General features: G+C 33.3%; 1 protein-coding gene across 1 annotated transcript in view; it reads right to left on the reverse strand.

Moving 5' to 3' along the window:
• Window positions 1-26814, reverse strand: part of LOC124354222 (leishmanolysin-like peptidase) — an 83549-nt gene extending 56735 nt beyond the window's left edge. Inside the window, exons 1-8 of the mRNA XM_046804522.1 lie at window positions 26647-26814; window positions 23740-23903; window positions 22993-23164; window positions 22372-22564; window positions 21721-21875; window positions 20426-20675; window positions 9365-9485; window positions 5969-6038 (exon numbers count right to left, since the gene is read on the reverse strand). Coding sequence (XP_046660478.1) covers window positions 5969-6038; window positions 9365-9485; window positions 20426-20675; window positions 21721-21875; window positions 22372-22564; window positions 22993-23164; window positions 23740-23903; window positions 26647-26691 — 1170 coding nt within the window. The 5' untranslated portion in view covers window positions 26692-26814. The remainder of the gene's footprint in view (window positions 1-5968; window positions 6039-9364; window positions 9486-20425; window positions 20676-21720; window positions 21876-22371; window positions 22565-22992; window positions 23165-23739; window positions 23904-26646) is intronic.

A 26814-nucleotide genomic window follows, 5' to 3' on the forward strand; every position in this document is an offset into this window, starting at 1 on the left:
CACAAAATGGTTCCTTACATCCGGATAACAGCTGATATACGTTTAAAATAACGCTGTCTTTCTTTTGTAAGACAACTTTCAATATGCTTTGTATGGTTGAAAACCTCAAATAAACGTTTTTTGGATACGTTTTTGCATTATCTAATTTACACAGGGAAAGAAAATCACATTTACTAAAAAAATATTTGTTAAATTGACTAGTGGATTGTTTTGATATTACAACTAAATATGCGCTCCACTAAAATCATTTACACTCCAGGATTCCGTTAAACAGTTTAAATCTTATAGGATTTGCTTCATATATTGTATTGTTAAAAAGCTCACCAGTATAGACATAAAGGTATGCTGTAATAGGAATTTTAATTTCACAAGAATTACCAGTAAAGATACAAAATAATGATATAATATACTAATGTGGATATAAAAAGATAGAAGACTTCAATGGATGTACGTACGTTTTCTACAGAAACTATGATTTCGTAATTAAAAAAATGTCTGACTTTTTAATTTGTTGGACACAGGGCAAGTACTATCGTAAATTGTTAAGTACTAAAAGTACAGTATATCTGGTTTTTATGAGTAGATGTTAGAGTAACTAATAAAATGCAAAATGACTCTACGTTACTATATAATAATTATGTAATATAAGAATGTGCACAATAAGGAAATATATAATTAAAAAAAAAATACAAGTCACTGAACTCAAGAATGTTATAATCTTGATATTCCCATAGAAGTTCACGATCTGCAGGCCAGAATATCTAATATTTAATTGCCGAGGCTAATACATTCTTTATTTGAAGTTTATTTTTGACGATGGAAGGAATATGACGGAAACCGGATTTTTCCGGATATTTACCATCGTTCAATGATACAAAACATCAGTAACACAACGTTTCGAGATCTGAAATCTGATCTCTTCTTCAGGTAAATAACTAACCTAACACATAATAATTACAAAATAAGATAAAATAAACAAATCATACCAGAGCGTTGTGACACGCCTAAGTCAGGAATCACAACCACAATGTTGTGTGTCAACTTCACTAACTGTAAAACATGCACTTAATAAAAAATTAAACACAACACTAATTATTACAATAATATCACAAGTGTACATTAAAAATAGGTTAGGTTTAATATTCACCTGAAGAAAAGATCAGATTGCAGATCTCGAAACGTTGTGTTACTGATGTTTTGTATCATTGAACGATGGTAAATATCCGGAAAAATCCTGTTTCCTTCGCTAATACATTATTAATTAAAAAAGTCAATAAGGCTACACTAAGAATCACAAAATTGGCTGAAACGATGAAAGACATGTGTAACAATTACTAAATAAAAGAATCTAGTATTTTTGTAATACAATTAGTTATAATTTTAAAAACTCATAACTGTAAAATATGTTGAAATAACGGTTACTAGAACTAAACAGCATAATATAAATTTTAAGGGCCGCTTTAGAAATTAATCTTTAATAATAAAAAGTTAAATATGGTTAAAAGGCATAATTAAGAATTTAATTTCAATATGGACCATTTAAAAATAAATTTACCTTGATGTAATCTAATATTTTGTTTTAATTCCTTTAATATTTATCAATATATAGCACATGTTCTATGGGGATTAGAATATTGGCGCTTCTAAAATATCACGTTTAAGTAAATGAATTAAAGAATAGTAAGATTGGAAGCGTCTTGTAATCTTACAGCCTTCGGTGACATACACAGCAATTGTCAGGATACTTAAATTACAAAGCCTTGATTTCGTTATGTCAACTTATTTAAAGACTAGAGTTTTCTTAAACGTTTATCCTTACTTTTTCATCGTAAAAGTAGAAAACATCGATTAGGATTTCTGATTTGAGAACCGAAATAGTTTCTTTTCAGTTTAAACTTAGACTTTCGGAAGGAAGCCAACCGTTTTTTGTGTATACTTGTAGTGTTAAGGGTACACGTCAATATAGTGTAATTTTACTTTCCGGACCTACGTCTCAAAAATGGAAGAGCTGAGTCTTATTTTAGAGATTATTTGTTTTGTTTAAAGAGCAATTTTACTATTTAGTTGTTTATATAATTTATTTTCTATTTTGTAATTCATTAATACTGTACGGAAACACATAAAAAGTATTCTGTACTAAATTAGCAATTTGTGACAGAAACATTTACTGAAAATCTGGTTTGACTTAAATGTGTCGAGTAGTAAAAAAAAATAAGAAAACCCAAAGAGATTAAATATTATTACGATTTTATAAAGAGGGGTGAAATGTTATCCCACCACATGTGGACTAGTTTGCTTCCTGGTATTCGAATAATACGCGTTTGCCTAAATATAACATTAATTGATGATTTTTACCTCTTTTTAAATTTATTTTATTAATCATTAACTCATCCGTTACTCACAGGTCTCTAGTCTTTTATTATTCTACTGTTATAGTCTTTAAATTATTGTTATACTAGCAGATACTCGCGACTTCACACGCGTCGATTTTCGAAGCAAGACTGTCTTCTATCAACATCTTCGAAAGACAAAGGAGTTTAGAATAAATTTAAACGAAAAGTTATCGCTTGACGCTTTGTACCGTCAAGTCGAAAGATTTGAAAAGTGGTTACAAATTCTACAAAACTACAGTAATGTTAAAGAGTATCTGAATCAGGATTTACATAATTTATTATAGACATTCGATATCGTTGACTGGGGCCCTTAACAATGGCAAATGTCCATAATTATGTTTTTCCATTCAATCAACAATCGTTAATAAAGAAATTTAGAGATAATTAACCGTATGTTTTAATGGTAACTATTAGGCTATTATAAGACAGAAACTCTGAAAAAGGATAATACATAAAGACAATAACTTGAAAATCTGTTTACCACCCTTAGGTGAGTCACCATAACAATTTCTGTAAGAGTGTCTGTTGGAATATTTTACGGACAACTATCTTTAAATTTATTACCATTTAATCAAATGCATTTTGTTAATTTGGCCAGCGCCTTGCTATTTATTTCAAATTATTTTATTTTTTACTTTGCTTTGTGATTGTGCTGTAAACTTTCCTAGCTCATTCTGTCAGTTTTCCCGATGGCTATCTAATTTTCTTTATTACCCTAAAACGCTATCGTGTACCAATAAATACACTTTCCGTACATTTAGTGAAGTAAACCCTATTTTCGATATATTACACAGCTAAAACTATCACAACAAGAACACAAGAGACTGTTGTGTGGTATGAGGAAGTTGTAAAGTGAGACAATTATTTGCTAAAGAACTCGATACACTGTCTTTAAGTCTCTTTGCACCGATATTGGTCGACAGATACACAGCTGGGAGGGAACACGCTTATCGCTGTTTGATGCGCAAACAGAACCGCAGACCTCTCTCGACGTCCCCCTCTTGTTTGTTGACTATTAAACGACTAGTTTCCCGAATCAGGGTATCCTTGGTAGGTTTGTGTCCACGTGTGCACATACTGTGCTTCCTTCAAATTAAATAACTTTTTAAAGTGTTTTCTGGGAAGCACCTGTGAGGATGTTACACATAATACAGGAGGAAACGCTGAAATAGACGAGGATTTTTCTATAACGCCACTGATTCACATGTTTTATTAAATACTTTAAAACACGTAAATTAGTTTCAACCACCAACATTTTATCGAAATAATTCAAATGTGTATAGACACAAATTTTATATACAGTTCTTCAGGGCTCCATACTTGACTCTTCTTATTTATATGCTTAAAAACGGAATCCCGAGAAATGTTACCTTCTTTGCACATGCAGCTTTGTGTGAATTGCAATGGGTTTTAAACTAAATGGTATGTTATTAAAAGCAGAAAAACGGATTTAATTGCAACGACAATACGTTTTTTACATCACAAGTTATCAGCAAATAACTCCAAAAACCGTCTCGATCAATTCGAACGCCACGTTACCTTATATAAGTTTCTTATAATGCATAAATTATGGATAAAAATACTCGGACTCGGAAAGCTCGCATCAGACATCTTTTAAATAAATAAGTAGCTACAGATTTCACCTCAGTAGAAACATTGCATAACTGTCAACTGTCTATACGTACAAATTTCATTGTAAAGTTATATAGCTGGGTAAGACTCGTGTACTTATTATATCAGGATTTTCACAGTTCAAAAACCTCTATTTAGAGCATGACTTAAGGACTAATATACATGTAGATCATATATGTAGATCAAGACGCCCATTGTTTTAACACTAAAAATTATGACTCTACTTAGTTTGCGTGTTACTGAGTTATTAAGAATGGCATACCAAAATCCACTACAATGGAAAACAATGTAATGTTCTCGCAAATTTTTCTTTTTTTTAGAGAGAAAGAAGTCCACATATGTGGGTAATAAATTTTAAACTGTAATACAAACTTACTGAAAAAAAGGATTATGTATGTGATAAAATAACTATTTTCTTTTAAATTTATGATTATTTTTTTAATAAATCTAAATATAGGACTAGTGCAATCCTGTACCATTCTGTGGGTTGTTTCTACAACTTTGTAGCAAACTTTATCTGTAAATAAATACACTGAGTTTGAAATGACTCGCCACAGACAAAAGAAATTTAAAACTAATAAGTTGCAAGGACCTTCAATTCAACCAGCGTTTTTCTGTGCTCTTCCCATACAGCTCAAACGTTAGCCCTTCGCACTCTTTTGAGTCTAGCGAACAAAAAGGTTGTACAGAGCAAGTAAGGAAAACATTCAAGTCCTATGTCAACTGTTCTATTTTATCTATGTATAAACAAGTCTGTAGATGCCACTACTGTTGTCCTTGAATAAGAAAACGTGATATGTTTTCGCTGCAACTTTTTTTATTTGTAAATTCTCTGTATTGAACGATGTAACATTTTTTGTAAACGTTCGGCGACAGTCTTCATGAATAAAGATATTCTCAACGTTTTGATATGTTCTCGACGTTTAATCGCGCTCTGAATGAGATTAACTGTTGGTAAACTGATTAACTGCTGTTAACACTGTACCAATTTTACATTTTTGAAGTTAAAATTCACTTGTATTTTCCACAAACAGTTTCTTTGCAAATAGCACGAAGCATAGCAGTTATAAAACTATGTTTGCCGTCATTACTTCTAAACAACAAAATTGTATCCCTGCAAGTTGTTCATGTGTGTCCATCGACATGTTGACGTCACGCTCTCGGGTAAAAGTTGCATTACTTGCCACACATGAACTGGCAATACTTCAAATACCGGTTCTTGAATACTAATTGCTGTCCGATCGTTGACCCTTTCTTTTCACCCTTCTTTGGGTACAGCCGAGTACGTAAGGGACTCTCGTTACTTTTAGGCTCTACCTCGTACATCCACTAAAAGTTTGCTACGCACATCTACCGATTAAATTGAACTGAAAATAATAATTTACTAATCAAACAATAAAAAAAAAAAAGAATTGAACGAAGGTTACATACTTTTTGCACAAAAAATATGTTTTAGAATCAAACAAATCAAAAATTTGGCTTTTAATTTTGATGTAAAATGTTCCTTTATAAAATTAAAACTATTCTCCAAAATATTAAAATAATTTAATTACAAAAAGAATTTATCTAAAACTTAAAGAAAAATGTTAAATAGTACTTTATGAACGAAAAAATCTAAATGTCGTAATGACATTTTTGTCGTATGCAAGCAAAATATTTGATCAAAAAGATTTTTTCATTATGTTGAATATTGGCTAGCACTATTTTTTATTTTTAAGTACCGTACTAAAACTGATATTTTAAACGTAAATATCATATTAATTGAGGCAAATGCAAAATAATTCATTACTACCTAAAAAATACTTACTCATTCTTAATTTTTATATACTACAGAACCCTTTTCAATAATATGTTAGCTCTAAGCTACATGATTTTAGTAATGATGAGTATACAACTAGTACTAGTAAAGTACTGAATGGAACCTGCACATTAATGGTACTTACATTGATGAGTTGAAACTTCTCCTCGTCCAGCCTGCGGACAAACAGACCATTCAGTTTATATCGTCCATTACACAGTGTATAAGTTAATTGCAGCGGTTAAACGACTATCACGTGTCCATTGTCATTATTTAATTACTACAAGCTGTAGAAAAACAAACATTTCAAGAATGATAAGTGCTTTACGATCAATGGAATGTAACATTAACTGACATTGTAACAATTAATGATCATTGAGTAAGTAGCAACACGTTTCATTCATTTAGGTTTTATTTGGACAAAATAACCTCTTGATGACAAATGATCCTTTACAAAAACATATTTATACAATATGACTAAATATACAGCTATATATCAATTATTGTAACTCGAGTATATATCTGATTAATTGTAATAAAAGTATAGACCTTATAACGGCAAACACCATATTACCACTTGAAATCTGAAACAAGTATATACATCCAACCAGGGGAAAATGTATAATTGTACCAACTAGTAAATGAAAAAAGAAAGAATACGAAAAATGAATATTATTACTGTTCAGATTTTTACTTGAAGCTAATGACCGTTTAATAAATATTAATGAATTTCCCTTAAAATAAAAACAAATCTCTAGCTCATTTAAAAACTTCTGATTTACTATTGTATATAATAGGATTTTAATGCAGTTGAGCATAAACATGTAATACGAACAGAATCTCCGTAAAATCAATAATTGATTACGTATACGCATAACACAATACATACTAATTTATAGTATACGTGTAGGAATAAAACATATGGGGGAATATTTCAACAAATTTAACCATCATCTGGCTGATAGATGTGTGTTAATTTACCCAGTAGAGTTAATAAAAATATTTAATAAACCAACTAATCGATTTAGGAAAAAATATTGTGAAACTGTATTGTTAAGCTAGTAGAAAACATCCGAAATCGTAAATATTTGGTACTTGAACACGCGGGGGGAGGGCTGCTACCACCACTAATTTGATTGCATTTTCCGTAACTTTTAATAGATAATCCAAAGGTAACTAACAAATATCCAAAAGTGCCTAAACCACATAGAATTCTCATTGTCCAATTATAACTATCCGCATTGGTTAGGATAAAGGCGAAGTTGCTTGTGCCGCACAAAGCACTCGACCATTGTCATATGCATATTTATTACACGTTACAAGCGTAGCAGCCTACGACAGTAGATAAGTAAATGTCTTCTTATTGCTATTCGTAATCTTATAAATATTACTATAAGATCGGGCCTCGCCCGAAAAATAGATACATTGGTATGTCATGTATTCTTTACATTTAGTAATATTTATAAGTTTTTCCAATTGCTCCAAGAGTCTTCAATACGTAATCTTGTTGGGAACAATCTTGGTATATTGACAATCTTGTTAACAACACCTTCCGATTCCACGTTTCAGGCTAACTCACAGACAGCGTCAGAGAAATCGTTGGGACGACTATTTGAGTTCAAACCCGTCTAAAACCGTTAAATCCTCGAGTCCAACACTTTTCGCGGTTACCCAGTGAAAAGCTGCTCTTCGCCGTGTCGAGTCAGGGAAATCCAAACTCTAGCAATTCGCTTCCCAACCCATCCGGAACGGAGAAATGCTGATATAACCGGTCATTTCGACCACGCTTCCGACTTCACTTAAGACAGTCATGTTCTCAGTTCACTTACCTTCAGAAAATTGCTGAGGAAAAATGTATCAATTCACATTATTTTTCAAAGCGCACAGGAAAATCTAATACGAAACTCCTGACGTACTGTACTCCGTGATACTAACGTGTCGACAGACTAACGGCAGGTAAAACTTTTCTTGCCTACGAAATTATTCTTATTTTTATAGACTTATAATAGAGTTTGGATACTATAAAACATCACTTTATACTAAGTAAAGGATCGTAGATTGGTACAATTTAAATCAATACGGGTTAAACGTACTGTAACAATAAACCGAGCATTTTAAGTACACGAAATTTGAGTATTCCTATTAGGTTAAAAAGCTACTCTGATTGATTATATGAATAGGTAAGTCTATAACAGTTGGAATACACACTGCGATGCTACAGAGTAGACTATAATCGGCAAACAAAAATCTTTGGAAAGTAACATATTGCGAATAAATATTTAGTACATCAGTGTCACCACGAGAAAAATAAAATATTTATTTTAATGTCACATAAATTTTAATTTAACATTTATAAAATGCCAGAAATATAAGTTAAATTCAGAGTTTTATACATTTTTATAGCTTATGTCATATTCAGCAAGGCACTCTAAAAATTATTCTTAACAGCGTTAATAAAACGCTTAATATAATATTAATAATGCAATAAACAAATCTTATTAGTTCTAGCGACGTTATTTAGTCCTGATCGGATTTCAGTTAATTAATGATGCCAATTAGACATTGCTGTACATTTTGTATAATCTTTAAAATCTGCTGAAATATCTCAAGAGTTAAATTATGCTAATGGTCCGATACTGAGTGAACCAGAAACAAATTAAATATAATCCTGACACCGGTCGCGTAAGTCTAAGAACTAAAATTACTAAAATATACTGTGTGGTAAACTGTAATAATAAAGTTGTGTTGTAAACTGTTAGAAATTATTTACGTTACCGATTTAGCAGTCATAAAACTAAGAAACCTTTAATTTTTCAGTCAGTTAAAAACTGATTCCAAACCCACTAAACAGAGGGTTTCATATACTTTATTCACCACTTTAAGGAGGAAGAGGGAAAAAATGTTTTTTGCAAAATATTTAACGTATCAAAGACTTTAAAATGATTACAACATACTCTACGTTTAAATTTGACATTTATGAGATGAACATGTTAACTTGAAATTTTTAAAATATGAGTATCAATCACTTAAAATGTATGAAACCAATTTTGAACAGTGAACAATGTCGATTTGTTGGAAATCATGTTAAAATTAAAATAAACACGTGCTAACTAACGTCGTATTAAAATACTACTTAAGCATCGCCACAGATTTAATATGACATACTATATAATTATAAATTAATTTATTCTTGTTCATCAGCAAATACAGAACAATTAATTCGGCGGGGTAGAATTGTAACAAAAGTATTACCTTGTTGGGAAAACAAAAATTAAAAACTCCTTAAAATTACAACATTATTACACCAGTACCATTTATCTACACAAAGCGATAATTAACCATGATTTTATATCCACTTGTACTAGTCCGGCTAGATTAGTATCCGGCTAGATCGGCGAAACTGCTCGAAGAACGGTTAGAGATGGCTGTAAAGGTGTCAGATTACGCAATTAACAAGTGTCAACTGGAGGATGACCTTCTGAGAGCCGGATCGGCCGCCCGATGACCTTGAACTGATTGTGTGCGGTGGCAGGTCACTCACTCTTTCAATGACCACAGCTTCATCAGCTGATGAGACCGGCTGATGCTCAGCTGAGACCGGCCAGGCATGCCAACTTCGAACCGCTGTCGGATAAAGATCGGGGAACCTACTCTAAGAACGCCTAAAGTGTATTGTAAAGGTGTCAGATTACGCAATTAACAAGTGTCAACCAAAGGATGCCCTTCTGAGATCCGGATCGGCTGCCCGATGACCTTGGACTGGTTGTGTGCGGTGGCAGGTCACTCACTCTCACTAACCACAGCTGCATCAGCTGATGAGACCGGCTAGGCGTGCCAACTTCGAAAATTATTACGAAATTATCAACCCTTTTAATATTAAACTGACCAATTATATTTATATATTATATTCATAGAGTGACACGACATTCATTTCTGACAATAAAAAATATAATTTTTTTAATTAAATATAAATTAAGACAATGGTTGATTATTAAGTATTGTTTTATTAACCAAATAGATTGTTTATACATAAAAACACGTCATTTCCAAAAATTACGCCTAATTTCCAAATGTCACATTATTTTCAGCAGTTTTAATTTGAACCTGATTACAAAATAGACTGATATCCTACTTAAAATGCCTATAATAACCTCACGTAGAGTGATACAAAAATTCTACTAATTCTGTAATTAGGTAATTTATTTTAAAGGGTCATGAATTTAATAAAAAAAATACTTTTTCAACCCCAAAATCCCCAAAAAATTGCACCAAAAAGTGAGTTAATACTACATGATATAGACTTAAAAAAAGCTGTTGCTATGATGACATTTCTATAAGACATTTTGTTGTTCTTGTGAATTGTACGGCGAGTATGGAGTTACTTGTGTGTGTGCGTGCGTGCACGCGCGGCAAATCACGTCAGTCACGGGCGGGCGTTTCACACGCAGCACATTTACATCCGTATCGTGGTGCCGTATCGACCAAACTGCCACCTACACGCAAGTCCTGAAGGGGTTGTACAACAATAAAATACACGTCTAGTTGTTTAAACTTCAATGTTGAACAACAGGGGATGTTACACTAAAAGTAGTAAGTAGTAATGAACAGTTGTTTGAGACAAAATGTCATTCCCAAGCTTGTACCGTATTTTGTTACTAGACCTTACTTATTGGTCCTTTAAGCTAGCACATAATTATATTTTTCCAAGCTCTTTTATGTAATAAAGGTTGTTCCGATACGATAAAAGACAGGGAGTGAATTGATGTGTAAAGACGCGCGTAAAACACTTGGACATTTTATGGTCTGAGCTGGTCACAGGAGATAAGCATGCCTGTCTAAAAAGGTGTAGGCTAATTGAATTATGGTGGGATATATACTAATCAAGTATAAGTAGCAATTGATAAATTATTACGGTAGTTACTGTGCTCATAAAGCAGCGACACAAAAGCATAAATACATATACACACATATTTATATATATTGATATTAGGATTCTGGATTTTTAATTTTGGAATCTTGAAGGAGTAAATGAGGAATACTTAAGTACAAGCAGTTATATATTTTAGGAGACAATATATCACCTCACAACTCTGAATTTGTACTTTATATTGGTTTAATTCAACCCATACCACATGTTTATAATGACATTAACGATAACGACACAGCGTTCTCACATCAACTCAATGTTCCCAGAGTGGCTGCACAGATGGTGCAGAACCATGCGAGTAATGCAACTCTGGGCGGCCAATTTGCAACACGTGTTGTGCAAACCTTGTGTCGTATGCCACGATGTCAATCAGCCCTTTCACAGAGCGTTAGTGCAGTTAATTACTTCAGTGTCGCAAACATTGAGATAGAAACATGCGATAAATAAGTTAGTGTATGTCGAGTTTAGCTCCATTTCACGTCCCTCTCAGTTCAGCTCCTCCAAAAGCTAGACATTAATTTCATTGTGTGCATTTCAAGGAATAATACATCTATATCTTGAGGCATCGTTTAATTTTTTTTCTCCTCAATATCATTTGAATTTTGGACAATATAAGAAATTATACATTGAGATGATATGCTTTAAAATACCAGGATATAACACAGAGTGAAAATCAATTCAAAGGAGTAACAAACCCTCCTTTAAAGCAAATAATCTCTTTCCACAAGGTCTAAAAAGTGGCACAGAACCCTTTCGACATTATAAAACCTTGCCAGTCATTAGCGGCTTATAAATACTGTAAGTAATGAGTAAACAAATCACGGTGTACACAATTGATCAGTGAAAATGAATTTGTCATTAAAAACTTTCAATAACACCTAAAATGAGATGATTTTAAAATAACAGTTTCCGCTTTTACTTAATAAAAAATCTATAAAAAGTGCTTTTGACACAAATATGTTATTTTTAGATAAAACTCTAAACTAATTTAGATTAATAAGAAAAAAATTAAACGTTTTCCGGATTTAGAAAATTTGTACCATATATTTGCGCTAATCGAAGTTCCTTTAAAATAGTAGTAAATGTTACTAAAACAATTTGTCGAGTCGTTTGATGATGAAACCTTTGGTTTCGAAAGGCCTCGTCCAAAATTTAAACTATATTGGGAAAGTATTGTTTTAATAACATTTACTACTATTTTGAAAATTTTTCCTATTGCTCCAAGAGTCTTCAAGGCTCCTTTAATTATTTATTATTTTCGTCAGAAAAATACAAAAATACCTATATTAGATCAGTTCCTAGGCTTTGAAAAGGTTATTCATAAAACCGAAATAAAATATTAAGGCAAATTTGATATCTTTCGGGACCACAAATCGTACATAAATGTATTTAGGAGAAAATTACAAAATGTAACACATCTGTCCATTGATAATGTTTCTAATCACTGAGACACGGTTTATGTAAGATTCTTTCAAACATATTACACAACATATAAAAACGATACCAGCTTACATTTCTTTTATATTTCAGTATTTATAAAATGTACCAAGCGGACTGGTTTTATTTTGCTCGACATAAAACAAAAGTTCGCAGTAAAGAAACGTAAAGCCAACCTTAATTGGTGAAAACTCCCTCAGAAGTGCGCGACACAAGGCCAAATGAACAACTGGACTGCAGGTCCGGAAACAAAAGAGCACATTTTGAATGGCTTGCCCAGCAATTACACCTTCCATTGTGTTCTTACACGTGTCACTGTCAGAGCGACTTCTCGTTATTAACTGTTCATGGAGTTAAGTAGGCGTATGCTGATTGTAAATAAATACATAAATAATCCGGAAGTGTTTTAGGTCAATTCTGTCTTAAATATGGCCATTAGAAATCTATATTCGAACTTAATACTAGTAAAAATGCATTTAATAACATTTCTAACAAGATAGTTAGTAAGCTTAGAAAATTGCACCTAGTCCTATAAGGAAGGACCTTTGCGTGGCTTCCGAAGTGACAGGATATTTTGTATGGGTAAAGTTGTGATTAGGAGCGTCTCCTGTCAAGATGCATGAGGAGTTTAGGGCACTAATTTCATGTCATGTCCCCTAGGAAGAAGAAGAAGCCAGCTCTGAACCAGCCTCTCCAGTCAAAGCAGGCAGGGGCTGGCACACACATAAGTCTAGGCGGGCAAGAACCTTTAGTTCTTAGAGAAAAAAAACCCCACTAACTCATAGGCTGGTCGTCCACTGGAAGCGTATTCAAGCGTCTTCACGCTCGCGCGTACACGAGAGGCAAGGAGCAACTACAAGCTGAGCAGCGACGAGCGTAGGCCTCGTCCACTGGAAGCGAATATGCGCTGTCAGTGTACGTGAGTTGGCGTTTACAGACAGACGTGTGTTTGTTATGTTATGTTAGTTATCTAGTTTTGTAACCTTATTAGTAATGGATGTAGAGGAGTTATACTTGTTCGACAGTACTTACCTCTTGAGGCGTCGGATGGCAGCTAGTAAGAAAAGGTATTGTTGGATGAGTCCAATTTATCAGAAGAGGAAGACAATGGCGAGTATAATCATTTACATAACGATTTGGAAAGAGAACCCGCAAAATTTTCTGACTATTATAGGATGAGAAGAGACACTTTTAATTACATTTTGAATAGTATAGAGCATAGTGTTTCAAAGGAATCAAATTTTAGGGAGACGATTTCACCTAGTGAACGTCGTCCTTTAAGTGTGACTTTAAGGTGAGTGGAACATTTAAACTATTTTAACACATTATAATATTTTATTACTTAAGACTTCGTTACAGTTTAATTTGTATTAAATAAGTAATTACTTCCTTTTTGTGGTTTGTATATAAAAACAAATCAATAATTAAAAAAAATAATTTGTGAATTGTAACTTGAGCTACATTGGTTGGCAACATTTGAACTTTGAGAAATTTACTTAAAATTTGTTACAACATTTTGCAATGGAGAGTTTACTGGTGGAACATCCCACGACGATTCGGATGTAGCATCGGAACTGTATCCTGTGTACGCACTATTACTCCAAGATGAATGTCCAGGTGATTGATTCACAGTTGAAGGCAAGGGATCCTTGTAATTGATTGCGACAAAACTGTTGCGTTCTTGTTCGTCGATCAAACCTGCTGAAGTTTATTCCTTACTTGGAGTTGCCGGCTTGCTGGAATATTTTTCAAATAAGGTAGCAGGCTTATAAGAAACTGATGTTCACTGTCATTTTTTAATGAAGCAGATGTTTCAAACAATTTGAGCTTAGCTTTCTCAATTTCTAGGAAATGCGCATCACTGACATCTACTGACCTCTTCTTTTTATTTGAGCTGCTCTTTCCTGGAGATCCTCGGTCACTGTTATTTCTGTCGAAATACAATCTTTTGAGTTTTCCCTTAGTCGGAGTTGTTAGGGGTGGTCCCATTTTTTTGAAGTGCAGTTGGCGCTAGTTGTGGTTCGCTGAGATGAACTGCAGAGTTGCTGTTTGGAGTTTTCAATCAAATGAATCGTCTTTTTCGCTCTCGTAATTCTAGGTCTTCTTCAATAGCATCTATACTTAGAGTTTTCAGTTTCAGTATCGTTTACCGGAGGAGGAATGTTCCCCTTGAGCTGCCTAGGTTCCATAACGTCACGCAAGAAAAGCATTTGATCAAAAAATTGGCCACGAGGATTCAAATTCATCAGGTGCCTCTTGACCTGATTTCAGCAATTTTTTGTATTCTCTCCTGAATGCATCTCGAAGTCCCTTCCACCTCTTTTTCAATTCAGCCACTGAAAAAGAAATTCTATTAAACCATGGATTGAGATAAAATTAACGTCATTTAGCTTATTCCAACCATTGGCAATCTTTACACTATCCGACGTAGGATTCCCTGACATAGTTGTTTTTACTTGCTGTGCTATAATGGTTTGGTTTCATTACAGGTACTTTGCAACAGGATCATCTTTCAAGACATTGGGGTACACCTATAGGATGTCTGATGTAACAGTTGGGAGGATTGTTAAGGAAACAAGCAAGGCAATCTTGGACAAAATTGCAAGCTACCCCACATGGCTTTTCCCTCAACAGACCAAGAGATTGAATCAATCAAACAAAAGATTTTGGGAAAGATGGAGATTCCCAAACTGTGTAGGCTGTGTTGACGGTAAACATGTACGTATACGAAACCCACGACATTCTGGCAGCATGTTTAGAAATTATAAACAATATTTCTCGATTGTATTGCAAGGTGTTGCCGGGCCTGACTATAAGTTTATTGCTGTCGATGTTGGCGGTTATGGCAAAGAAAGTGACGGAGGAATTTTTTCTCATTCGTATCTTTCAGAAAATCTTGAAAAAGGAGCGTTAGGCTCACAATCATTCGCTCCATTGCAGGAACGAACATAAAGGTTCCCCATGTTATTCTTGGCGATGAAGCGTACCCCACTCAAAACTTATCTCATGCGACCGTTTCCAGGAGACAATTTGGATCCGGCTAAAAGGCTGTTCAACAGGCGGCTCTCTAAAGCTCGCCAGGTTATTGAATGCACATTCGGTATAATTAGCAACAAATGGAGACTGCTGCTGAAAGGCATTGAAGTGGAGCCAGACTTTGTTGACACCATAGTTCAATGCATATGCTTGTTGCATAACATTGTCATCGACAAAGAAGGCGAACAACAAGTATTACCACATGGCCAAGAAGATAGTAATGATGACAACACTACTAGCAGACCTGTTAGATTTACTTCTTTGGGTTGAAAATAGGGGCTCTAATGCAGCCTATACAGTAAGGGACAAGTTCGTGGCTTTTTTTTTCTGAATTGGAAACTGTATAAAGTGGTGACAAAGTTTAATGCACATTGTGAATTAGGAGTATTTTTACATACTGTTTACTTGTACTATAAAATAAAGTTTAAATAATGAAAAAATTTGATTATTTATTTTACCAAATGAATTTGCTTGAAGTAAATGTTGTTAAAGCAGTACACAATCACAATTTGTTCATGGTATTACATCTTAATAATGCATTTATAATACAGTAAAATATTTTATAAAAAATCATTTATGACGCGTTTTGGATCGATAATATTTTTTTATATTGCAATTAATTGAATTTCTTTTAAAATACAAAGCAAAACTTTAAAATTTTATTATACTTCGCACTGTGGCGGTTAGGTTAGGTTATCATTCTATAATATTACTAATACTGTCTTTGTTTACATTTATTGATATAATGTACTTATAATAATGTAGGCTAGGTTTACCAAACCCTAGCTAACTTTTATTGAACCTAACATAGGCAAATCTAAGGTTATTATAATTGATGCAGCAAGCAGTATATTTATATATTACTAAATACTAGAGTCGACAAACGTACCATTCTTCTCCCACTTCTTGAGCTACTTTTGCCCAAAGCTTTCTTTTGGATATCCCTTGAATGATACCGCTTGTCCTTCATATCCCACAACGGTGTAAACAATCTTACTGTGTTAATAAACTTGTCGGTATTGTCCTTCCATTTTTGTAATAAAAACCACTATTAAACACAAAATATAACAATCTATAAATAAAAACAAAATCAAACACACAGTGGACGATTGGCTTCTCTCTGGACTCTGGGGCGTACTAGCGTGTACGAGCGACAGATCCCATCCAGACGGGATGTGTAGCGCGAGCGTGAGTACGCCTGTAGCTGCGCAGGAGTTGGCGCCTGCAGTGGACGCGGCTTTACCTGACTCATGGGTTGTGGGATCTGTCGCGCGAAGCCGCTTGTTTACGCTTGTATCGCGCGAGCGTGAAGACGCTTGAATACGCTTCCAGTGGACGACCAGCCTAACAGTCATCTCCCCGCAGTAGACTAGACCTAATCGAATTACCCTTGCTCCCCAGAATCTCGACATTTGCGGTTAGTGATGTGCCCCCACCCCCCCCCCCCCCCACCCCCCCCCCCCCCCACCCCCCCCCCCCCCCACCCCCCCCCCCCCCCACCCCCCCCCCCCCCCACCCCCCCCCCCCCCCAAGAAACAAATACTTGCTAACATATTTACATAAAAGTTTACATTTACTAAATAACAACCCTAATAATATTTACACTGAAAATTCATGTTTTTTCGCTTGAACACAACTCAAACCATACATTACTTTTGTAAATAAATACAGTAAAATACTGTTATAAGTTTACTATTTTATTTTGTATTTACTCAAATGCTTGGTTATCGGCACATAAACAACAAGAAAGGCCGTTACGCAACGCAACACGGTAGGCCTACTCGTCCGCTACGTCGCGTGACTGGAAGACAGAATCATCTTACAGGTACTTATCACAGCCCACTATTTTTGGACGAGTTTTCCTTATCAGAGATCAAAATAAACTTCATTATATGTTCCTTCTTCCATAATGAATCGAAAAATACTCGATGAGTCATACTTCCTATCTCCAAATCTTCTCCAAATAGACACACGAACGACTTGACATTTTCGAATAATGAAACATTGTTCTTATAGTTTTTTTATTTAATTGATTGTCGTAATAACTTGTAAATTCCAAAATAGGTTAAATAAAGTCAGTTGTTTTTAATACTGTAATTTATTTTGTCCCCGATAAGGAAAACTCGTCCAAAAATAGTGGCTTCTTGACAAGTACCCAAACAACATAAGTTTCACAGATAAAATAGTAGAGAAACAACATAAAACTCGTATTTATTGATAGTTTGGAACCTATTGAAATACAGCCGTCTGATTATTTGGCCAAAATAATCTTGTACTATATAAAATATTATCGAAATACGAAACGTCAAAATTGGCGACGCTGGCATTTTATGCACTTTTCGTACCATCAAAATTAGCGAGGACGCTGTGGCACTCAAAGGGTTAATTAACTAAAATCTGTGTATAGTTACTAATTTTAAATCTTTCATATGATATCTTGAGTATCTTAATCAGTCAATAATATCCACCAAAATGTTGACATTACGTAACTTATAGTTTATTTGCAAGCGTGAAAATATTTTAATTTCCAACTTACACAGTATACTTGCAGTTAAATTACCACTTGATTCTTAAGAGGCTATTATTTTAGCTCTGCTTATTAAAAGAGAAAGATTGCGTAGATTTTATCGTGCATAATACTTTTCCACTTCCACAATAAAATGCAAATATATACATCAGAAATATTTACCAGGTAATCTCTGTGGTTTGAAAAATACTACAAACTTCTATTATTCAATGTGAAAAGAGATAATAGGCATATTGTTTCAACGGAAAATTTTACTGAAACTGTTTTTAAACCATAAAACCATGACCAATTATGTGTGATTTCATTATGTGTGATTTATTTCACTCAATGTAATTGTAAACAAATAAAACAATGCGTTTGGGTTTCGCTGAATATAATTACTTATGATTACTTTAACCAATGTAATAGGGGCCTTATCATCTTCCAGATTATTGCCTGGAACTCAAAGGATTAACATCCATATAACCTCCTAGGCTACAGGTGGTGACAATTTTACTGCACAGAAAATGTTGCTCTTAACATATTCTAGATTGTCGCCTGTGAATTAACCTTTTCAAACACTAAATATATTGCAAATCAAGAATTGTGATTTTAATGTTTGTTGAACAAAACATTGATTAGGAGATAGTTGCTACAAACACAACTGCTACAGTCCAAGGAACAGTCAACTTTAAAAACAAATGTATTACTGTTTTAGCAAATGATTTGTTTTAAGCGTGTAACGTCCCTGTGGGGATGCAAAGCAAGATGATGCCACAGGTTCTTCTTTTTCAGACACCATTGTTGGGAAAATAGTCTCTGACAGACTACTAGGAACAGTCCCTCTGCATATGTAGAGAGGACGCTGAAAACCAAAAATAATAGAAGGTAATACAGCCCCATTGTTACACAACCGATGGCCTGATACTGTAGAAGACTTCAGTATTTCATGTATACTGATGTGTCTTGCATATTCTTTCTTTTTTTCAGAGTAATAAATAAAATTCAAATTCCTTAAAAATAGAATAAATAAATGTTTCAACGATCCCAATATAGTAATCGTAGGTTTAATTAACATACAATTATAAAATTTATCTATATAACCAGTTGTACATTAATTAAAATTTGCCGTTAAATTACTTTAATAGGTTGAATTAATTTAAAAGTATTAATAAAAACTATGTATAACCAAGGAAATGACCTAAAGGGTCAGAAACCCTTAAGTATACCTTATTATATATCAAAATTGACCTGAGAATATACTCTAAATAGTAAAAAAGGTTTTATAACACTTACCTTAAATTGATGAGTAGAAATTCTTGGTTGAAATGAAAAATAAAATTTCCAAAAAAAGTTTTTTTGAACTTTCGCTGCACAATATATTTATAAAAACTCAATAAAAGTCAAAGTCAAGATTGCAACATTTTTACAAATTTAATTCCGAACACAAAACATATAACTGTTATGGACTATATGTACAAGAAAAAAATCTTTTGTAACAAAACTATATATACACACAAGTTTTGGGAAAGTTTATTCACTCTATGCACTCAAAAGCATAGAGTATAACATTAAAAATACTTAGGTTACAAACCAGCCAGCAAAAACGTATACTATAATCAAATTAAAGTTCAGAATCTTAGCTTCATTTTGACACCAAATACATCTTATGTTGCCTCATAACTAAGAAAAAAACGTAAAAAAGAAAAAGGCTTGCATAAATAGACGCTGGAGCGTCTCTACCATTTACGGAAGCGCAGAAATAGACGCTGCAGCGTCTTATACCACTCGGAGGGTTAAACCCTCCGGCTGGCGCGCATTTGAGCCTTGACTGGCACCCTGTTTTGAAGCTTTGTGCAGAGTTTTTAATTTTTTTATCCTGTACAATTAATTATTGGAAAAAAACACAAAAGTGTTATACATCAAATTACTCTGCAGAATATGTTGTACAATATAAACATAATTATAATTTGACTTGCCTAAATAATGGTGGATGTTTGATGGTCAGAACTCAAAACTTTTTTTTCAAAAAAACACTTTTTTATATTAAGCCATTAAAAAAAAACTCAAAATTAATTTTATTTAAAAATCTAAAATATGCATAATGTTCACTTACTTATGCACAAAAAGAAAATACATAGTTATAAACACTTTTATTTATAAATGAAATTAGAATTGAAAAAAAACAAGACTATATACAAGCACTAACAGTTGCCGAGTCGCGTCACGCGGAAGTAGTCGGGAGCTTTTAGCGGCCAGTAAAATAACAAATATTCATATATATATAAAAGTGAATACATTATTAGAAGGCTTGGGCTTGGGATTAAAGTGATATAACTTTTATGCGATTCGAGCGGTAATTATCGGAACTATGACGTAATTAGTAGACTATGTTTAATGAGTCGTATATTACGACTCTGCCAGTTCACGGCGGGAAAAAATGAGTCGTAATTTACGACGTTGCCAGCCGGAGGGTTAAACCAAACAATATATTTTTTACAAATTATTAAAGCAAATTGTGCACAAACAGCTAAAAAACCCTACCATTTGGGGAGTATAGCATTACCACTCGGAAGGTTAACGTAAGTTCGAGCTGTTTCCATTAAATTGTGAACAGATTGCACTTTGTGGCTGTCATGATTAATTATATTTATTATTATTATTGATTGATTAGACTGTGAGTAGTTGTTACTCACTCATTTGCCGATGTTTTTTCAATATCTTAATGAACTCGAAACAGTCGTAGCCGAGGAGTAGTACCAGCTGATTCTCACAGTCGCGGTCATCCCCGGCATCACGCAGGATGGACAGGACCTCTGCAGCTTTAGCCTGGGAGACCATCGCATCGTCATAGAACTTGCTGAGCCGTCGTTGCAGCCAGTACGCATCGATATCCAGAGGGTGTAGAGACTTCTCCTTCTTACCCGTCTCTTCTCCACCGCCAAGCTATTGTCACATTTAAACATTATAAAATCAAAATAGACACTGCATTAAAGTTATAGCACTTTTAGCCTGCTATTTATATACATCCTAATAATAGAAAAACCATTTTGAAAAGACACTATTTTTGTTGTATGTGAAGTTGTTCCAATAAATTAACAGCTAATAAATGAATTCAGTAACTATTAAATAATAAACATGTGAGACTAAGTTTGATAAAAATGTGCTAGACAAAATCAGCTGACAAACTGTTTACTTGTGTTGGCAAAAGCACAAACACTATTGGAATTAACGGGTATGTAATTATCGCTATTGAATTTCTTGAAGTGATGTTCAATAAAGAATTTGAATCCTTGACAAAAATACGTTCTTATCATACTGCACATATAACAGCTGATTTTATACTTAAGTTGATCCATAAAGTGATTTTTTTTCGTTACCTTATAAAAGATATCTGAAAAATTAGCTGGCGCACATTCCAAATATTTTACAGCTCTAACCTTAAACTTTATTATTGTTTCAGAAGAAGTAAATGCAAAAAACACAGTTGTTTATAAACTTAACCATCTTATTATGTTGAATTATTACGTAACAAATATAGAATAAAACGTTTGTTTTAATTTTGATTCCATACGACAAAAACGGTTGTTTACCACATGAAGCAAAAATGTCTATAGCCGTTCCACCATATTTCCAACCTCGGTTTCACCTTTGTTGTAAAACACGATTTAAACCACTCTCGTTTAGGGCCTACTCCTAGAAATATATTATAAACTATTAATTTATTTTTAAATAATTATTATTTATAACTTTAACATACAATCTAAAAACAATGTATTTTAAATAACATGAAAAGATTTGTTATTTTAATGTCAAAAGTTATGTAATTTCGTCAAAATAAACTAACAATAATAAGTCACAAAATATATACATTTTTATATATCATTGCAAATAAGATTTTAAGTTTTTTAGTTTCCTTTTTAGAGTATATGTTTTAAATGTGACAATAAATTCAACTAAATTAATTTCAGTAATATGACTAATTATTTACGTTTTCAGCATGAATTGCAGTGTTCAGTTTAGCCTCTTCCCCCTCCTCCTCCATCTCTTCTCCCTCTCTCACTTCACCGTAAATGTCCTCATCATCTTCTTCCTCAGACTCTTCAAACTGGACATTGATGCCATATGTTTCATCAATGTTTTCATCTGAAAACAGGAATTTAATACAAATTAGAATGTACATACTTTCCCATATTTATATTTTTCCCATAATATATTTGATATATTTCCCTTTGAACGATTTGTTAAAAGAATAATTCTTCTAGCTAAATTATTGTCAAGAAGCAAGAAACAAACGAGTTTGATTTTAAACGTTTAGTATTTCATCACTTAATCATTTGTCTGATACTTAAATTATAAACCTTGATTGAAACCTTCCCATTCAAACAAAACACATAGTATGGCTAATATTGATTTAATTTCTCCATACGGAACTTTTACTTATAACAAACAAAAGTTTATATTTTTCTTCCGGTAAAATAAAAGACACACTTTCTGTGCATTATTGATAAACAAAATAAATTTGTTACATAACGTTACCTAAAAAGGTTGGTCTTACATATGAGTCAGAAATTCATCAATGGTAAATAAAAACCAACCTGTATGATATGACTAAATAATGACGGCAAGGACATAATCTTACCTGTGGTTTGAACTTTTTCTTCTGATCCAAAATCAGTGATTTTCTTGCCCAAATTCACCAACAGAGCAAAACGTTCCTCTGTTAAACCTCCCAGTAGTGATTCTGTTTCAATCTTCTTTTCCCTGTCTTTCAGTTTGTCATTTTTCAAAACAGTGAGCACTTCATCAGCAGCTCCACAAAGGATATCTCTAGGCTACACATATACACTAGATATTAGACAGTAATTTCTCATTATTAAAATTATACAATACTTAACATTGAGAATTGTCAATAGATGAGTTCTCACTAATTTTATGTTATGAAAAAATGTGTTTTTAAACCTTGCATTCGAAATGAACAAAATTTATTTTAAATATGTAATACAAAATAAATAATAATCCTTCTACTCGTATTATAAACAAAAAGATACTTCTAGGTTTAACATTTTAATTGTACACTTCAGACACCAGAAACATTGATGAGCACGTACGTTAATTGACACAACAATTGATTATAACAATCATTCATCATTCACTTAAAGTACAACAAACACTATTAAAAGATCTACACGATTCCTTACAAGTTTCCAGTTTAAAGGTTGAGAAAGTTAATTTTGCAAAGACATTAACTCTAGTATATTACCTGGTCACTTAGTGCTTCTTGAATAAAACTCAACAGTACTTCATACGTTTGTCTTGTTTCTTGTGTTTTCGGGCGGTAAATGATTCCTACCATTTCATCGACACCTTCTGACAAAAGAGTGGCTCCCTTCATCCGTGCAAAATCATACTGAGCCTCATCTCTCTTCTGCCGCCTATTTTAATGAACAACATTAATATGACAAGTTATTATCATATTATTACACTTATCCATATTACACTCCATTTAGAGCTATGTCAACCAGTTAACAGTAATAAATGAACATAATTTACTATACAGTCTTTAACTCCTTCCATTAAAACTCTACAATTTTAAATATATTTTTTTAAAGATAACAAGGTGCTTTTATAACAATAAAATTTGAAATTAAATTATTGAGAGAATAAATATTAACTTGACCCTTTTGAGGTATCATAAAATGAAACATTACTGTTGTCACCAGGTCATATTTAAATTATTATCAATCTAAGATTATTGTACTGTTAAAAAATTAAATATTGAAATCATTTAATTAAATCTGAAAACTAGTGATAATTCCATTATTAAAATATCATTCTGTCATTTTATTATTATTATGCAGCGTTAAAAAAAACTGGGGTTGAAATATCCTTGATTGCCGGCCCCAAATTAGAAGCATTGTCTAAGACTGTTGCATTTATTGTCTGAGAAAGTTTAAATTATTAACAATAAAACAACATCAGCGGACTTTTTTACTATTTATAAACTTACTTGACTTTTCTTTCCTCTGCTTTAACCGGCTTGGTTCTTTGAAATCTGTCTCCCATGCGTGTTCCTTCCAGTTTTCCCACAAGGGACATGACTTCTCCAGTGGCTTCATCTCGACTTCGTCTTTCAATGAGTCGTACATCAGCTTGTAATACAAGATTGGAGTTCTGGAATTAAAATAAATAGTGAAAAATACATCATCATCTCTAGACAATGTCCGTAATCTATTTACACCAACATTTTTAACATGAAAACACTAAATTAACAAGGCCTACCTATATTACCACTTCACACACTACACAATACATTACTTAAAACTCTATGGGTCATCTTTCAAGCAGTGGTTGAGGAAATCAGGCAATTTGCAGCAAAAAGCAACTTATACTACTTAAATGGTTTCCGTTTCACACCATATCAAATCATTGCTTACACTATACAATTACATTCTTGAACAATTTTAGCCTAGCTGGGGGAAATCATCTTCAGGCAACAGATCTTAAACCAGAATTTTTTGGCCTCCAATAAACCCCACCTAAACATTGGAGCATTCAAACAACTAAACCCTGATAACTTAATGAGTAAGAATCAATCCTATGGGCTGCAATACTTATCAGGTTCTTTATAAATTGAACTTTCATTAAATACTTTACCATCCATGGAAGTTGATTAAAAAGTTGGAAATTTAGTACAAACAAACAATAAATCACCACTTTTGATACACAAAATAATAAAAGTTATTTTGTTTCATGTTTTATTTTGAATGATAAAGTATCAACAGATTCATTTCGATTCACTATTCTGTTTGAATTTTTTAGTAACCCAATTCCTATCTAACTTATTGCAAAAATTTTACAATTCCCTACATTAGGCCTACATCTGTAAAGTACATTTCCAGAAAACAATATGTAGGCTACATAATGTGGCCAAGGCATATATTTTTAACAAGAAGAAAGACATATATTATTTGTTGTATATACAATAATTTATTTAGAAAGTACTCAAACTATGAAACCCTATACTTTTTCGAAATTGGTTACATCAATATAATGTATTGGAACAACCATATAAAAATCAAGAAATTAAGGTAGAGCCCAAGCCTACAGATGTTTTCAGCTAAGGCAACTTAAAAACAATATTTCACATGGAATTAAATATGAAAATATGAAATAAGGGCTGTAAGCACAAAATGCAAGTTACATATTACTTACCTATTGTTATAGTTATCCTGAATAACACAATATAAGGTTTCAATGGCTGGCATTCACAAAATAACAATGTCATAGAATTGAACTGGAACTGGAACTACTGTTGTCTCATGGAACAATATGTCCTACTTTTACATCATTGTGCTATGTGCCACATGATGTGGCTAAGAAACATTGTATTGGTCATTACTGACTTGTCTTTGTGCCAATATTACACGTAATATAGGCCAAATAGTGAATTCAGGAGGGATTTGGTTCAAAGAACAATAGAATTGTTTATTACAACCACCTCCTAAGAATAAAAGTCCATATCGGGTGCCATCAGCCACCAGTGGGTATTGTGGCTCTTCAGCGCTGCCCCAGGCTGTTGGCAATCTAAGCACAAATCCTTCCACCGATTACTGCTGGGACACACATTGACAGAGCAGTGTGAAACTGGCCATAGATTCCATCCATAAAAAGAACTAATCCGCTGACTTGAATCCTAACCTGGTTCATGAACTACTCCTGACCTAGTTCCTGAACTACAACTAACCTAGTTCCTGAACCAGTTCAATCACTTCAGGATTAAATTATATTATTAAAATTAAATTTTATAATTTAAAAAAAGAACAAATACAAAAATATCTATAGATTATACTTAATACATTACTTTGAATACATGGTCTACTGTATTATATTACTACCCTCATTTTAGACCTCTCCTATTTTTGGACAAATACCAATCTATAGATGGCCATATCTAATAAACGTACGAGCCAATTTTGATAAAACTTTCTGTACACATTCACTACATGGTCTACTATACTAAAATACAAGCCTCATTCTTAGGCCACGCCTATTTCCGGAGCCACAATAACTTTATAGGCCAAATGCTGACAAAAACCAATCTATGGACAGCCATATCTCAAAAACGTACGAGCCAATTTTGATAAAACTTTCTGTACACATTCAATACATGGTCTACTATAGTAAATAATAAGCCTCATTCTTAGGCCACGCCTATTTCCGGAGCCATATCGGGAAGGTACAGCCGCAGCCCGCGCTGATGGCCAGAGGCACTCGTCTTAACCTGATAACAAATAATTAATTTGTAGATCGAAATCAAGAAAAACATTGTTCATTTGGGTCAAAATTCTACTCATATCAGTATTATTTTTCATTTACGTTTCCAAAGATGGCACCGCATCCGATGATGTCTTCATGAGTCTCAAAAGGTCACGTGACGCAGATGTACAACATGGAAATATTGATCCGCGTGTGAACATTTGTTCCATTTTTTATGTTCTACAACTTCATTATTTCTCATTTCCACTCCGTCAAACCTTATATGGTTTTGTTCTGTAGGACGATTCCAATAAGTTAATAAAGCAAAACTCACATTTTGCTGCTCCGGCCGTTACTTTCAAAATAGAAAATAAAGTATAAGTTAACAAGGTTTTATAGTGTACTAGGCCTATCTAATAATTGGCTTTCAGAGTGTCCATAAGTAGCCTATTCTCATACTACTGCAAGACACTAGGCATCTGTGCAGTAAACTGCTAACAGGCTCTTCTGATATCCTTTAATAATAATGAATATGTTCTAAATTCAAAATACAAAATAACTATTCAATAATATTGCCTAGGATCAACAATTGTGGACATTAGGTTAAGAGGTTAGTAAACTTACTAACTCAACTTGTATACTTAAATTGGATACTTACCGCTTTGTATTCATACTGAAGCTGACGTGCCGCAGCATCAGCCATGGCTGTTTTAAATTTAAGTAAATACTTTCAATGTTAATTGTTTATATCCTATTTTAGTTTACAGTAAAAACACTCAACGCTTACACAACGTTTCTATACCGCACAATCTAAAACCAAACCACT

This window comes from Homalodisca vitripennis, chromosome 1 (genome assembly GCF_021130785.1).
Source record: "Homalodisca vitripennis isolate AUS2020 chromosome 1, UT_GWSS_2.1, whole genome shotgun sequence".
NCBI classification, from domain to species: domain Eukaryota; kingdom Metazoa; phylum Arthropoda; class Insecta; order Hemiptera; family Cicadellidae; genus Homalodisca; species Homalodisca vitripennis.